The sequence below is a fragment of the Scyliorhinus torazame genome, chromosome 11 (assembly GCF_047496885.1).
Source record: "Scyliorhinus torazame isolate Kashiwa2021f chromosome 11, sScyTor2.1, whole genome shotgun sequence".
Taxonomy (NCBI): domain Eukaryota; kingdom Metazoa; phylum Chordata; class Chondrichthyes; order Carcharhiniformes; family Scyliorhinidae; genus Scyliorhinus; species Scyliorhinus torazame.
Window position 1 is genome coordinate 66,218,128 of NC_092717.1, and position 13,738 is coordinate 66,231,865.

The window sequence follows — 13,738 nt, forward strand, 5'->3', positions numbered from 1 at the left end:
GACAGGTTAAAGATATCGGCGAACACATCTGCCAGCTGGTCCATGTAATGCACGACCAGCGATCCCGTCCGGACCCATCACCTTCCGAGGGTTCACTTTCAGGAAAGCAGATCTGACTTCGGAAGCTGTGGTGGTGGGTGTGGGCGTGTTATGGGCTGCTGGGGCACTCAATAGCGGATCGTTGGTTTCCTGCTGGAATCGAGCATAGAATGCATTGAGTTCACCTGGGAGGGGTGTGCTGCTGCTGGAGATACTGCTCGGCTTCGTTGTGTAGCCCGTTATGTTGTTTAGGCCTTGCCACAACTGCCGAGAGTCTGTAACGCTAGTCAGAACTCTAGCTTGGTCTGATATTCTCTCTTGGCATCGCGGATGGCTTTGTGGAGGTCGTACCTGGATTTCTTGTACAGATCAGGGTCGCCTCACTTGAATGCCTCAGACCTGTCCTTCAGTAGGGAGTCAACCTTGCGATTGAGCCACAGTTTCCGGTTGGGGGACGTACGTACTGCTTTCTTTGGCAGGCAGTCATCCACACAATTGCTGATGAAGTCTGTGACGGTGCTCCGTACTCATTTAAGTTGGCCTCTGAGTTCTTAAGTATGGACCAGTGCACTGTCTCTAAGCACTCAAGTCGGATTTCTTCTATTTCCTCGGACCAGCACTGCACAACATTTGTAGCCTGATTCTCCCGTTTGAGTCTCATTGTATGCCGGGAGAAAGAGCACCGTCTTATGCTGCTTCATTTCCCAAAGTGCGGTCGGGGGATGGAACGGTAGGCGCCCTTGATTTTTGAATAGCAGTGGTCAAGAGTGTTGTCGCCCCTGTTGGAACAGGGGATTTGCTGGTGGTATTTTGGCAGTACAGTCCCCTTGCTGAGCAGGGGAATAAATGTTTTTTAAAAACTTACTGTAGGGAGTTTCCAGCTGAATCCGGTCAGAGTGAGGACAGAGTGACTGCTGGGTAAGTAGTAAAGATTTAAATTGTTTGCGCAGGCCAATGACAGCTGATTGCTGTTTTTGTGTGGGGCGCAGTGGTTGCTGGTTAAGTGTTGAATTTTTACCTGTATTTAAGTTGGGCAGTTTCTAACACTAGACACTACACTTGTAGTGTTCCCTCACCCTTCCACCTCCTTTAACCTAATGGGTAGAGTGAATAACAGGTAAGCTCTTTCTTTCTTTTTCTTTTTTTTATCTAAAGGGGATGGCAGGGAAGGTAGTGCAATGTTCCTCCTGAAGAATGTTTGAGTTGAGGGACGCCATCAGTGTCCCTGCTGATTTCATCTGTGGGAAGTGTACCCATCTCCAGCCCCTCAGAAGCCGCGTTAGGGAACTGGAGCTGGAGCTGGATGAACTTCGGATCATTCGGGAGGCAGAAGTGGTCATAGATAGAAGCTTCAGGGATGTAGTTACTCCGAAGAATAAAGATAGATGGGTGACGGTGTGAGGGGCTGGGAAGAAGTAGTCAGTACAGGGATCCCCTGTGGTCGTTCCCCTTAGTAACAAGTATACTGCTTTGGATACTGTTGGGTGGGGGGGGGGGACTGACTTACCTGGGGTAAGCCATGGGGTACAGATCTCTGGCTCAGCGTCTGTCCCCGTTGCTCAGAAGGGAAGGGGGGAGAGGAGTAGAGCATTAGACATTGGAGACTCCATAGTTAGGGGGATATATAGGAGATTCTGTGGCAGGGTCCGTGATGTCTCGGATCATGTTTTCGGGATCCTTAAGGGGGTGGGGGAGCAGCCCCAAGTCGTGGTCCACATAGGTACCAATGACTGCACACATTGGACAAAAACGGACCCATCTAAAGTACACAAACTATGGCGTTTCCAGTCAATATTTGGGAAGTTAAGGTCCCCCATAACAACTACCCTGTTGCTTTCGCTCCTATCCAGAATCATCTTTGCAATCCTTTCCTCTACATCTCTGGAACTTTTTGGAGGCCTATAGAAAACACCTAACAGGGTGACCTCTCCTTTCCTGTTTCTAACCTCAGCCCATACTACCTCAGCAGACGAGTCCTCATCAAATGCAATGTAGGAAAAGGGATAGAGGTGTAAGGCAGGAATTCAGGGAGCTAGGGTGGAAACTTAGATCTAGGAAAAACAGAGTTATTATCTCTGGGTTGTTACCCGTGCCACGTGCTAGCGAGACAAGGAATAGGGAGAGAGGAGTTGAACACGTGGCTACAGGGATGGTGCATGAGGGAGGGTTTCAGATTTCTGGATAATTGGGGCTCATTCTGGGGTCGGTGGGACCTCTACAAACGGGATGGTCTACACCTGGACCAGAGGGGTACCAATATCCTGGGGGATATTGCTAATGCTCTTCGGGAGGGTTTAAAATAGTTCTGCAGGGGCTTGGGAACCTGAATTATAGCTCCAGTATACAGGAGGTTGAGAGTAGTGAGATCATGAGTAAGGTTTCAAAGTTGCAGGAGTGCACCGGCAGGCAGGAAGGTGGTTTAAAGTGTGTCTTCTTCAATGCCAGGAGCATCCGGGATAAGGTGGGTGAACTTGCGGCATGGGCCTGGGACTGGGACTTCGATGTTGTGGCCATTTTGGAGACATGGATAGAGTAGGGACAGGAATGGTTGTTGCAGGTGCCGGGGTTTAGATATTTCAGTAAACTCAGGGAAGGTGGTAAAAGAGGGGGAGGGGTGGCATTGTTAGTCAAGGACAGTATTACGATGGCAGAAAGGACGTTTGATGAGGACTCGTCTACTGAGGTAGTATGGGCTGAGGTTAGAAACAGGAAAGGAGAGGTCACCCTGTTAGGTGTTTTCTATAGGCCTCCGAAAAGTTCCAGAGATGTAGAGGAAAGGATTGCAAAGATGATTCTGGATAGGAGCGAAAGCAACAGGGTAGTTGTTCTGGGGGACCTTAACTTCCCAAATATTGACTGGAAACGCCATAGTTTGTGTACTTTAGATGGGTCCGTTTTTGTCCAATGTGTGCAGGAGGGTTTCCTGACACAGTATGTAGATAGGCCAACGAGAGGTGAGGCCGTATTGGATTTGATACTGGGTAATGAACCAGGACAGGTGTTAGATTTGGAGGTAGGTGAGCACTTTGGTGATAGTGACCACAATTCGATTACGTTTACTTTAGTGATGGAAAGGGATAGGTATATACAGCAGGGCAAGAGTTATATCTGGGGGAAAGACAATTATGATGCGATGAGGCAAGACGTAGGATGCATCGGATGGAGAGGAAAACTGCAGGGGATGGGCACAATGGAAATGTGGAGCTTGTTCAAGGAACAGCTACTGCGTGTCCTTAATAAGTATGTACCTGTCAGGCAGGGAGGAAGTGGTCGAGCGTGGGAACCGTGGTTTACTAAAGCAGTTGAAACACTTGTCAAGAGGAAGAAGGAGGCTTATGTAAAGCTGAGACATGAAGGTTCAGTTAGGGTGCTCAAGAGTTACAAGTTAGCTAGGAAGGACCTAAAGAAAGAGCTAAGAAGAGCCAGGAGGGGACATGAGAAGTCTTTGGCAGGTAGGATCAAGGATAACCCTAAAGCTTTGGCAGGTTGTTTCCACTGGTCGGGGAAAGCAGAACTAGGGGGCATAGCCTCAAAATAAGGGGAAGTAGATCTAGGACCGAGTTTAGGAGGAACTTCTTCACCCGAAGGGTTGTGAATCTCTGGAATTCCTTGCCCAGTGAAGCAGTTGAGGCTCCTTCTTTAAACGTTTTTAAGAAAAAGATCGATACCTTTCTCAAGAATAAAGGGATTCGGGGATATGGTGTACGGGCCGGAGAGTGGAGCTGAGTCCACAAAGATCAGCCATCATCTCATTAAATGGCGGAGCAGACTCGAGGGGCCAGATGGCCTACTCCTGTTCCTAGTTCTTATACTTATAGATATGTCAGGAATAAAAGAATGTCTAGGATAAGAGTAGGGCCAGTCAAGGACAGTAGTGGGAAGTTGTGCGTGGAGTCCGAGGAGATAGGAGAGGTGCTAAATGAATATTTTTCATCAATATTCACACAGGAAAACGACAATGTCGAGGAGAATACTGAGATTCAGGTTACTAGACTAGAAGGGCTTGAGGTTCATAAGGAGGAGGTGTTAGCAATTCTGGAAAGTGTGAAAATAGATAAGTCCCCTGGGCCGGATGGGATTTCTCCTAGGATTCTCTGGGAAGCTTGGGAGGAGATTTCTGAGCCCTTGGGTTTGGTCTTTAATCATCTTTGTCTACAGGAATAGTGCCAGAAGACTGGAGGATAGCAAATGTTGTCCCCTTGTTCAAGAAGGGGAGTAGAGACAACCTCAGTAACTATAGACCAGTGAGCCTTACTTCTGTTGTGGGCAAAGTCTTGGAAAGGTTTATAAGAGATAGGATGTATAATCATCTGGAAAGGAATAATTTGATTAGAGATAGTCAACACGGTTTTGTGAAGGGTAGGTCGTGCCTCACAAACCTGATTGAGTTCTTTGAGAAGGTGACCAAACAGGTGGATGAGGGTAAAGCAGTCGATGTGGTGTTTCTGGATTTCAGTAAAGCGTTTGATAAGGTTCCCCACGGTAGGCTACTGCCGAAAATATGGAAGCATGGGATTCAGGGTGATTTAGCAGTTTGGATCAGGAATTGGCTAGCTGGAAGAAGACAAAGGGTGGTGGTTGATGGGAAGTGTTTAGATTGGAGTCCAGTTACTAATGGTGTACCACAAGGATCTGTTTTAGGGCCACTGCTGTTTGTCATTTTTATAAATGACCTGGAGGAGGGCGTAGAAGGATGGGTGAGTAAATTTGCAGATGACACTAAAGTCGGTGGAGTTGTGGACAGTGTGGAAGGATGTTACAAGTTACAGAGGGACATAGATAAGCTGCAGCGCTGGGCTGAGAGGTGGCAAATGGGGTTTAATGCAGAAAAGTGTGAGGTGATTCATTTTGGAAGGAATAACAGGAAGACAGAGTACTGGGCAAGATTCTTGGTAGTCTGGATGAGCAGAGAGATCTCGGTGTCCATGTACATAGATCCCTGAAAGTTGCCACCCAGGTTGAGAGGGTTGTTAAGAAAGCGTACGGTGTGTTAGCTTTTATTGGTAGAGGGATTGAGTTTCGGAGCCATGAGGTCATGTTGCAGCTGTACAAAACTCTGGTGCGGCCGCATTTGGAGTATTGCGTGCAATTCTGGTCGCCGCATTATAGGAAGGATGTGGAAGCATTGGAAAGGGTGCAGAGGAGATTTACCAGAATGTTGCCTGGTATGGAGGGAAGATCTTATGAGGAAAAGCTGAGGGACTTGAGGCTGTTTTTGTTAGAGAGAAGAAGGTTAAGAGATGACTTAATTGAGGCATACAAGAGGATCAGAGGATTAGATAGAGTGGACAGTGACAGCCTTTTTCCTCGGATGGTGATGTCTAGCATGAGGGGACATAGCTTTAAATTGAGGGGAGCTAGATATAGGACAGATGTCAGAGGTAGGTTCTTTACTCAGAGAGTCGTGAGGGCGTGGAATGCCCTGTCTGCAACAGTAGTGGACTCGCCAACACTAAGGGCATTCAAATGGTCATTGGACAGACATATGAACGATAAGGGAATAGTGTAGATAGTGTAGAGTGGTTTCACAGGTCGGCGCAACATCGAGGGCCGAAGGGGCTGTACTGCGCTGTTATGTTCTATGTTCTAACTGTACAGTTCGTCCAGCGCCTTCTTCACTTCTGCCTGGGGTCCCTCATAAGATCTTCCAGGCAACATTCTGGTAAATCTCCTCTGCACCCTTTCCAATGCTTCCACATCCTTCCTAGGGCAGCACAGTAGCATTGTGAATAGCACAATTGCTTCACAGCTCCAGGGTCCCAGGTTCGATTCCAGCTTGGGTCACTGTCTGTGCGGAGTCTGCACATCCTCCCCGTGTGTGCGTGGGTTTCCTCCGGGTGCTCCGGTTTCCTCCCACAGTCCAAAGATGTGCAGGTTAGGTGGATTGGCCGTGATAAATTGCCCTTAGTGTCCAAAATAGCCCTTAGTGTTGGGTGGGGTTACTGGGTTATGGGGATAGGGTGGAGGTGTTGACCTTGAGTAGGGTGCTCTTTCCAAGAGCCGGTGCAGACGCGATGGGCCGAATGGCCTTCTCCTGCACTGTAAATTCTATGATAATCTATGATAATGCGGCGACCAGAATTGCATGCAATACTCCAAATGCGGCCGTACCAGAGTTTTGTACAGCTGCAACATGGCCTTCTGTGATAATGGCTGAAGTGAACTCACAAACTCACGTGGAACTTCACGGTCAGGTATTCCAGGTGCGGGGAGCAGTAGGTCGCCAGGGTCGCCACATCCAAGCACCAGGAGGAGCTGATGAGGAGGCAAACTCCTCCACCCTTCGCTTTGCCTGATGATGCGGTGCAGTCCACCCCATGAATTGAGAAGCCTTCAGGTTGGAAAGCATTGGAGAGGGTGCAGAAAAGATTTAAATGAATGGTTCTCAGAAAAGAGGGATAGATTAGAGCAATTGGGACTGTTCTTCTTGGAGAAGTTTGAGGCATTTTGATAAAAGTTTTCAAAATCATGAAGAATCTGGAGGAAGTAGAAAGGATTAATTTGTTCTCATTGGTAGAGGTTTGAGAAACAGCAGACAGCTATTTAAGATGAATGGCTAAAGAACGAATGATGAGATGAGGAAAACATTTTTACATTGTGTAGGTTTAGGACCTGGAATGCACTGGAATGTCAAAGTAGTGCAGGGAGACCTTCAAAAGGGAATTGGATAATGTAAAGAATGAAAAATGTGGGCTTTGTGGGAAAGGCTGTGGTAGTCGAACTTTGTTGACGTGGTGCGAGGTGGCATGGGGATGATCACTACAGGTCAAAAGCCCTCCTTCTGTGCTATCATTATTCTTGAGTCTATTATTCTGTAACCGGAGCAAGTGATTGGGAAAGAATGAGGCAAGGCATATGGAAATATTTTATTATGGGATGAATGTCCAGTATTTGGAATGCTGAGACTGATTGGGTGATAGAAAGAAATTCCATGGCAACTTTAAAAAGGTATTTGAAATAAAAAATAACTGGAGAGTGTGCCGAACTGATTGCTTTTTGAAAGAGAGCAAATGTGATACTGTTCCATGATCCTAACTGGCATAATTCTGAATTATCACCTGAATTGTGCTCTCTCCCTTTCTTTTCCTTTCAATGTTTTCTTGCCTCTTCATTATTTTTCTTTCTAAAGTTGGAAAGATGCTTTCATCGGCAAAGCTATGTCGGAAGTTTAAAAACTCCGGCCATAATTTGAAGAGAATATCAAAAACCTCCATCTGTGGAACAAAATATAATTACTTTTGAAAACTAGATAGTTCCAGGTTACTGACTCATAAATACATTTAAAGGTGCGAGGTTATTAAATCAAATGCATAAATTCAGGGCCGGGATTCTCCCTTCTGGGGACTAAGTCCCCACATCGGCGGGAGAACTGGCGCCAACCACTCCGGCGTCAACAGCCCCCAAAAGTGCGTAATTCTCGGCATTTTCGGGGCTACGTGGATGCCGGAGGGGTTGGTGCCGCTCCAGCTGGTGCAGAAGGGATGGTGCAGATGTTCGCGCATGCGCCAAAGGGCCGGTGTGATCTCGTGCATTTGCGGACTGCCAGCATGGCTCCACGCATGCGCAGATTGGCCGGCATATTTTGGCGCATGAACGCGCGGAAGAAAGGGTGCCCCCAAGAATCAAGCTCACCCGCAGATCGGTGGGCTCCGATTGCGGGCCAGGCCAAGGACCGCCTCCACCGACTTACCTGCCAGGTCCCACCGGTACGTGAGTTGAGTGGTTCACGCCGGCGGGACTGGCCAAAAGCGGACGGCCGCTCGGCCCATCAGGGCCCGGAGAATCGCAGGAGGGGGGCACTGCCAAAGGCCCCAGACTGGCGTGGCATGAATCCCACATCCGCCCGAGAAATGGCGCTGGAGAATACGGCAGTTGGCGGCGGGGTGGGATTCGCGCCGCCACCCGGGGATTCTCTGCCCCCCCCCCCCCCCCCCCCCCCCGCCGGGTCGGAGAATCCCGCTGCAGACTTTCCAATTAAGAGTAATTAAGGCCCATAAAAGAACGTATGCACTCATAGAAACAAAGAGCTGTAGGCAAGTTGGCCCTTCGAGCCTGCTCCCCCACTCAAATTGATCATGGCTGATTCTCTATCTCAATGCCATATTCACGTTTTCTTTCTATGCCCCTTGATGCCATTAAAATCTAATTGATCTATCTCTTTTTTGAATATATTCAAACTTGGCCTCCACAGCCTTCTATGGTGGACAATTCCATAGGTTTACTACCCTTTGAGTGAAGACATCTTTTCCTCATGCCAGTCGACCCAGTATCCTGAGACTGTAACCCTTGGTTTAGACTACTAGCCAGAGAAAATACTCTCCCTGCATCTAGTCTGTCTAGCCCTGTTAGAAGTTCAATCAGATCTCCTCTCATTCTTCTAACCTCGAGTGAATACAGTCCTAGTCAAACCAATCTCTCCTCATAGGACAGTCCTGCCAACCCTGGTATGATAGAATCATAGAATTTACAGTGCAGATGGAGGCCATTTGGCCCATCGGGTCTGCACCGGCCCTTGGAACGTTTATGCCACGGGCTCATTCCAGGTGCCGAGTGGGGATCTCGCAGGCATCGGTGCACCTGTGCATCCGTGCAGTGACATTGCCATTGCGGACCGCAACATCCAGTTCCCTGTGGACCGGGCCAGCCAGGATGCCTGGGCAGTGGGCTTTGCTGCGGCGGCTAGGATGCCCATGGTCCAGGGGGCGATCGATCGATGGGATGCATGTCGCTGCGCGGCCACCTGCGGATAACAGGGCCGTGCTCACGAATAGGATGGGGACCTATTCCATGAACATTCAGGTGGTCTGCGACCACCTGCATGTCTGTGCCCGGTACCCGGGCAGTGTACATGACTCATTCGTATTAGTGCAATCTTTCATCCCCACCATGTTCGAGGGATCCTGGCTGAGGAGCTGATTGCTTGGCGACAAAGGTTACCCGTTGAGGTCGTGGCTGATGACGCCGATACAGAGGCCACAGACTGACGCGGAGAACCGTTACAACGATGCCCATGCAGCGACCAGGGGTGTGATAGAGAGGTGCTTTGGGCTGCTGAAGATGCGTTTCAGGTGCCTGGACCGCTCTGGAGGGGCCCTCAGTACCCATCAGATAGGGTCGGCCACATCGTTATGGTCTGCTTCGTCCTGCACAACATAGCCCAGCAGAGGGGCTGCAGGCAGAGGAGGAGGAAGGGGAGGAGCAGCAAGACGAGGCGCAGACCTCCCCAGATGAGGAGGATGAGGGCAATGGTCAGGACAGACGGGCTGGACATGGATGGGAGGCTGCCCACCGTTATCGGCTGGGCCAGCAGGCAAGTGACAGGCTGATAGCTGCCCGCTTCACGGACTCGAGGGGGGTGGGAATTGCCGGGTATGGGCACAGACTGCACACTACGGCACCAGCCTACCACCCTCACCCCACCCACCACCAACCACCCTCACCGCACCCACCACCAACCGACCTCTCCCCACCCACCCACAAACGACCACCCTCACCCCACCCGCATGCACAACACCCCTCCATTGCACATCCACCTGCTGCACAACGCGCCGGGCTCACACTGTCGCCGGTGGAAGCAGGCCATGGAGGACGATGACAACCCACTCTGCGATGAGCTCTGGACTCTACATCGTTGGACAATGTCTGACCCAAGGCCACAGTACCACCCTCCACGCGGACCGTCCCTGCATGCGGCCATGACACTGCAGCGCACGGTCCCGTTGTCTGCCCAGGGGGATGGCGAGGGCGACCCGGGTGGAGGGGGGGGGCACACTCACCTGAGCCCGACGTTCTATCACCCCCCCCACACACCCACTGGTGCTCATCTCACAGCACGCATCGGACAGAGCACAAAGGCAGCTTCTGTAGGTGTGAAAGTGATTTTAATAACAGACAGTTCATACACGTGCCCTAGACACTATAACTAATCTGTGCCCTGCACCTGTGCCAACTTACTCCGTGCCTAATTGTTTGGCCTTACGAGCCCTTTGACTACATCTAGGTGGTTCCCCAGAACTGGAGGTGGACTCCTGTGAGTCCTGCCCTGTGACTAGGGACCCCTTTGACGGCCCTTTCCTGGGGCAGCCCGGCCTAGATGGACCAGGCTGCGGCTCGGGCGCGCAAGCTGCCAGCCTGTCTTGCCCGTTGCCCACCAGACGCACCTGGGATGGAATGGGGGTGGGTCCGAGGTGTCGCAATGTTCCAGGGCCTCTCCTCCAGGGGGAGCCGGGATGGGCCTCAGCACCTCCTCCTCCCTCGGGGTGCCCGATCCATGGGTCGGAGATGCGAATGGACTGAGCATCCGATGCCCCCCCTGACACCAGGCGCTGCCAGTCCTGGAGGCCCGCCCTGCTAACAACAAGGGTCTGCAAGTTTGCAGCCATGAGCCAGGGAGTTGGCCATCCCTATCTGTGTCTGAGCAACGCCGGCCAGCACCTGGGCAATGGCGCCGATGGCCTCAGCGATGGCCTGCTGAGACTGGGCCATTGCCTGCTGAGACTGGGCCACGGCCTACAGAGACTGGGCCACGGCCTGCAGAGACTGGTCCGTGGCCTGCTGGGGCTGGGCCACGGCGTTGAGCGCCTCTGTGATCTGCTGCTGGCTATGGCTCATGGCTTCCTGTGAGAAGGCAGCCATGTCCTGGGCCACAGGCGCCGCCTGCACAGAAATCCCCAGGCCTTGTATACTGCTCCCCATGTCTGACACCGTCACCCCCCATTGCCTCCACTGCGGACGCCACCCGTGCGTTTTTAGCCTGGGTGGCACGTATGACCGGCACCACTCCCTGCTCCTGTGGCTGCCCCCCTCGTCGCTGGGTGTGACCCACCGGTGTCGCCGCACTCGCACTAGATGGGAGCGTCGTCTCCTTGGTGCTCCGGGTCTGTCCCTGGCTCGTGGCCGTCCTGGATCGTCCTACACCTGCATCTGCAGCTGTCGCAAGCCAGCCGTCACCCTCTTCGATCGTCCCTTGGTCCATGACTACATCGGGTCAACGATGTGTGGGTATAGTAACTCCAGGAACCCGGGACCCGTCTGGGCAGCAGATGATTGCTTGCGCCGGGCTGCCCTCCGACCGTCCGGCCCCTCGGCTGCTCCTGCTGTACCGGGACGGCTGTGTTGTGCGCACCAGTGCCTATTCGCTAAAGTGCCCAACCAGGTGAGTGTCTCTGCGATGGTGGAGGGTGTAGGAGATAGCAGTGGAGTAGTGTCGTGCTCCTCATATGACCCAAATTCCAGGGTCCCTGGAGTGGTGGTTCTTGTCCATCAGTCCCATGTGTGGGTGTTGTGTGCGTCCGTGTCCTGTGTGTCAGTGTCCTGTGTGTCAGTGTCCTGGGTAGGTGTGTCCTGGGTAGGTGTGTCCTGGGTAGGTGTTGTCCTGGGTAGATATGTCCTGGATAGGTGTGTGTTGGGTATGTGTGTCCTGGGTAGGTGTGTCCTGGGTCGGCTGTGACGGGGGCCTGTTCCTGTGGCTGCCCCCCTCGTCGCTGGGTGTGACCCACCGGTGTCGCCGCACTCGCACTAGATGGGAGCGTCGTCTCCTTGGTGCTCCGGGTCTGTCCCTGGCTCGTGGCCGTCCTGGGGGCGTCGTATGCCTGATGGGCCGCTTCTGTCCCTGGCTCGTGGCCCCCCTGGATCGTCCTGGGGGCATCGTATGCCTGATGGGCCGGTCCCGTCCCTGGCTCGTGGCCGCCCTGGATCGTCCTGGGGCCGATCGGCATCCGCGGGGTCGGGTGCGGCGACGTTTGGTCCTGCAATCCACAATAAAGCATGCATGGTTAGACACACAGACGGGGATCAGGGTCAAGGGGGATATGGTGGAAGGGGAATATGGGGGATATGGGGGAAGGGGGATATGGGGGAAGGGGGATATGGGGGAAGGGGGATATGGGGGAAGGAAGATATGGGAGGTATGGGGAAGGGGAATACGGGGGATATGGGGAAGGGAGATATGGGGGAAGGACCCGTAAGCAGCTGGACAATCAGTTGGATGCGTACATGTCGAAGACGAAGGGGCACCTTGACGCTGAGCCTGATGCGTACATGGCACAAGCAGACGGCGAAGCAAACGATTAGCGACATTCACTTGGGCTATGGGGGAAGGGGGATATGGGGGAAGGGGGATATGGGGGAAGGGGGATATGGGGGAAGGGGGATATGGGGGAAGGGGGATATGGGGGAAGGGGAATTTGGGAGAAGGGGGATATGGGGGAAGGGGGATATGGGGATATAGGGGAAGGGTGATATGGGGGATATGGGTGAAGGGGGATATGGGGGAAGGGGAATATGGGGGATATGGGGGAAAAGGGGATTATGGGGGATATGGGGGAAGGGGGATATGGGGGAAGGAGGATATGGGGGAAGGGGGATATGGGGGAAGGGGGATATGGACCTCAGAGGTAGTAATCTCAGGATTGCTACCAGTGCCACATGGTAGTCAGAGTAGAAATGAAAGAATAGGCAGGATGAATGTGTGGCTTGAGAGATGATGCAGGAGGGAGGGGTTCAGATTTTTGGGACATTGGGACCGGTTCTGGGGAGGTGGAACTACTATAAATTGGACGGTCTGCACCTGGGCCGGACTGGAACCAATGTCCTTGGGGGTGCTTTTGCTCACGCTGTTGGAGAGGGTTTAAACTAATGTGGCAGGGGGGTGGGAACCAAATGAGGAGGTTAGTGGACAGTAAGGAGGTAGTAACTAAAGCCTGTAAGGAATTAGATCATGAAGTCAGTGTGACTAAGGGGAAGAGTAGGCAGGGAGCAGATGATGACCGCAAAGGGACTGGTGGTCTGAGGTGCATTTGTTTTAATGGAAGAAGTGTAGTAGGTAAGGCAGATGAACTTAGGGCTTGGATTAGTACCTGGGAGTATGATGTTATTGCTATTACTGAGACTTGGTCGAGGGAAGGGCATGATTGGCAACTAAATATCCAAGGATATCGATGCTTCAGGCGAGATAGAGAGGAAGGTAAAAGGGGTGGAGGAGTTGCATAACTGGTCAGCGAGGATATCACAGCTGTGCTGAAGGAGCGCACTATGGAGGACGCGAGCAGTGAGACGATATGGGCAGAGCTTAGAAATAGGAAGGATACGGTAACAATGTTGGGGCTGTACTACAGACCTCCCAACAGCGAGCGTGAAATAGAGGTCCAAATATGTAAACAGATTATGGAAAGATGTAGGAGCAACAGGGTGGTGGTGATAGGAGATGTTAACTTTTCCAACATTGACTGGGATACACTTGGTGTCAGAGGTCTAAAATTTGTAAGGAGCATCCAGGAGGGTTTTCTAGAACAGTATGTAAATAGTCCAACTCGGGAAGGGGCCATACTGGACCTGGTGTTGGGGAATGAGCCCGGCCAGGTGGTTGAAGTTTCAGTCGGGGATTACTTTGGGAATAGTGATCACAATTCCGTAAGTTTTAGAATACTCATGGACAAAGACGAGAGTGGTCCTAAAGGAAGAGTGCTAAATTGGAAAAAGGCCAACTATCCCAAAATTCGACAGGACATGGGGAACCATGGATGACAGGTGAAATTGTGAGACTAGCTAAGAGGAAAAAGGAAGCATACATAAGGTTTCAGCGACTGAAGACAGACAAAGCTTTGGAAGAATATCAGGAATGTAGGACCAATCTGAAACGAGGAATCAAGAGGGCTAAAAGGGCTCATGAAATATCTTTAGCAAACAAAGTTAAAGAAAA

The 13,738-nt window shown here is 51.6% G+C and overlaps 1 protein-coding gene across 1 annotated transcript in view; it reads right to left on the reverse strand.

Annotated features, from left to right (window-relative positions):
• Positions 1-7,070: 7,070 nt before the first annotated feature.
• The window catches only part of LOC140385928 (regulator of G-protein signaling 22-like), a 927,092-nt gene continuing 920,424 nt past the window's right edge, over positions 7,071-13,738 (reverse strand). The window contains exon 23 of the mRNA XM_072468579.1: positions 7,071-7,253. Within this exon, the coding sequence (XP_072324680.1) occupies positions 7,071-7,253 (183 nt within the window). The remainder of the gene's footprint in view (positions 7,254-13,738) is intronic.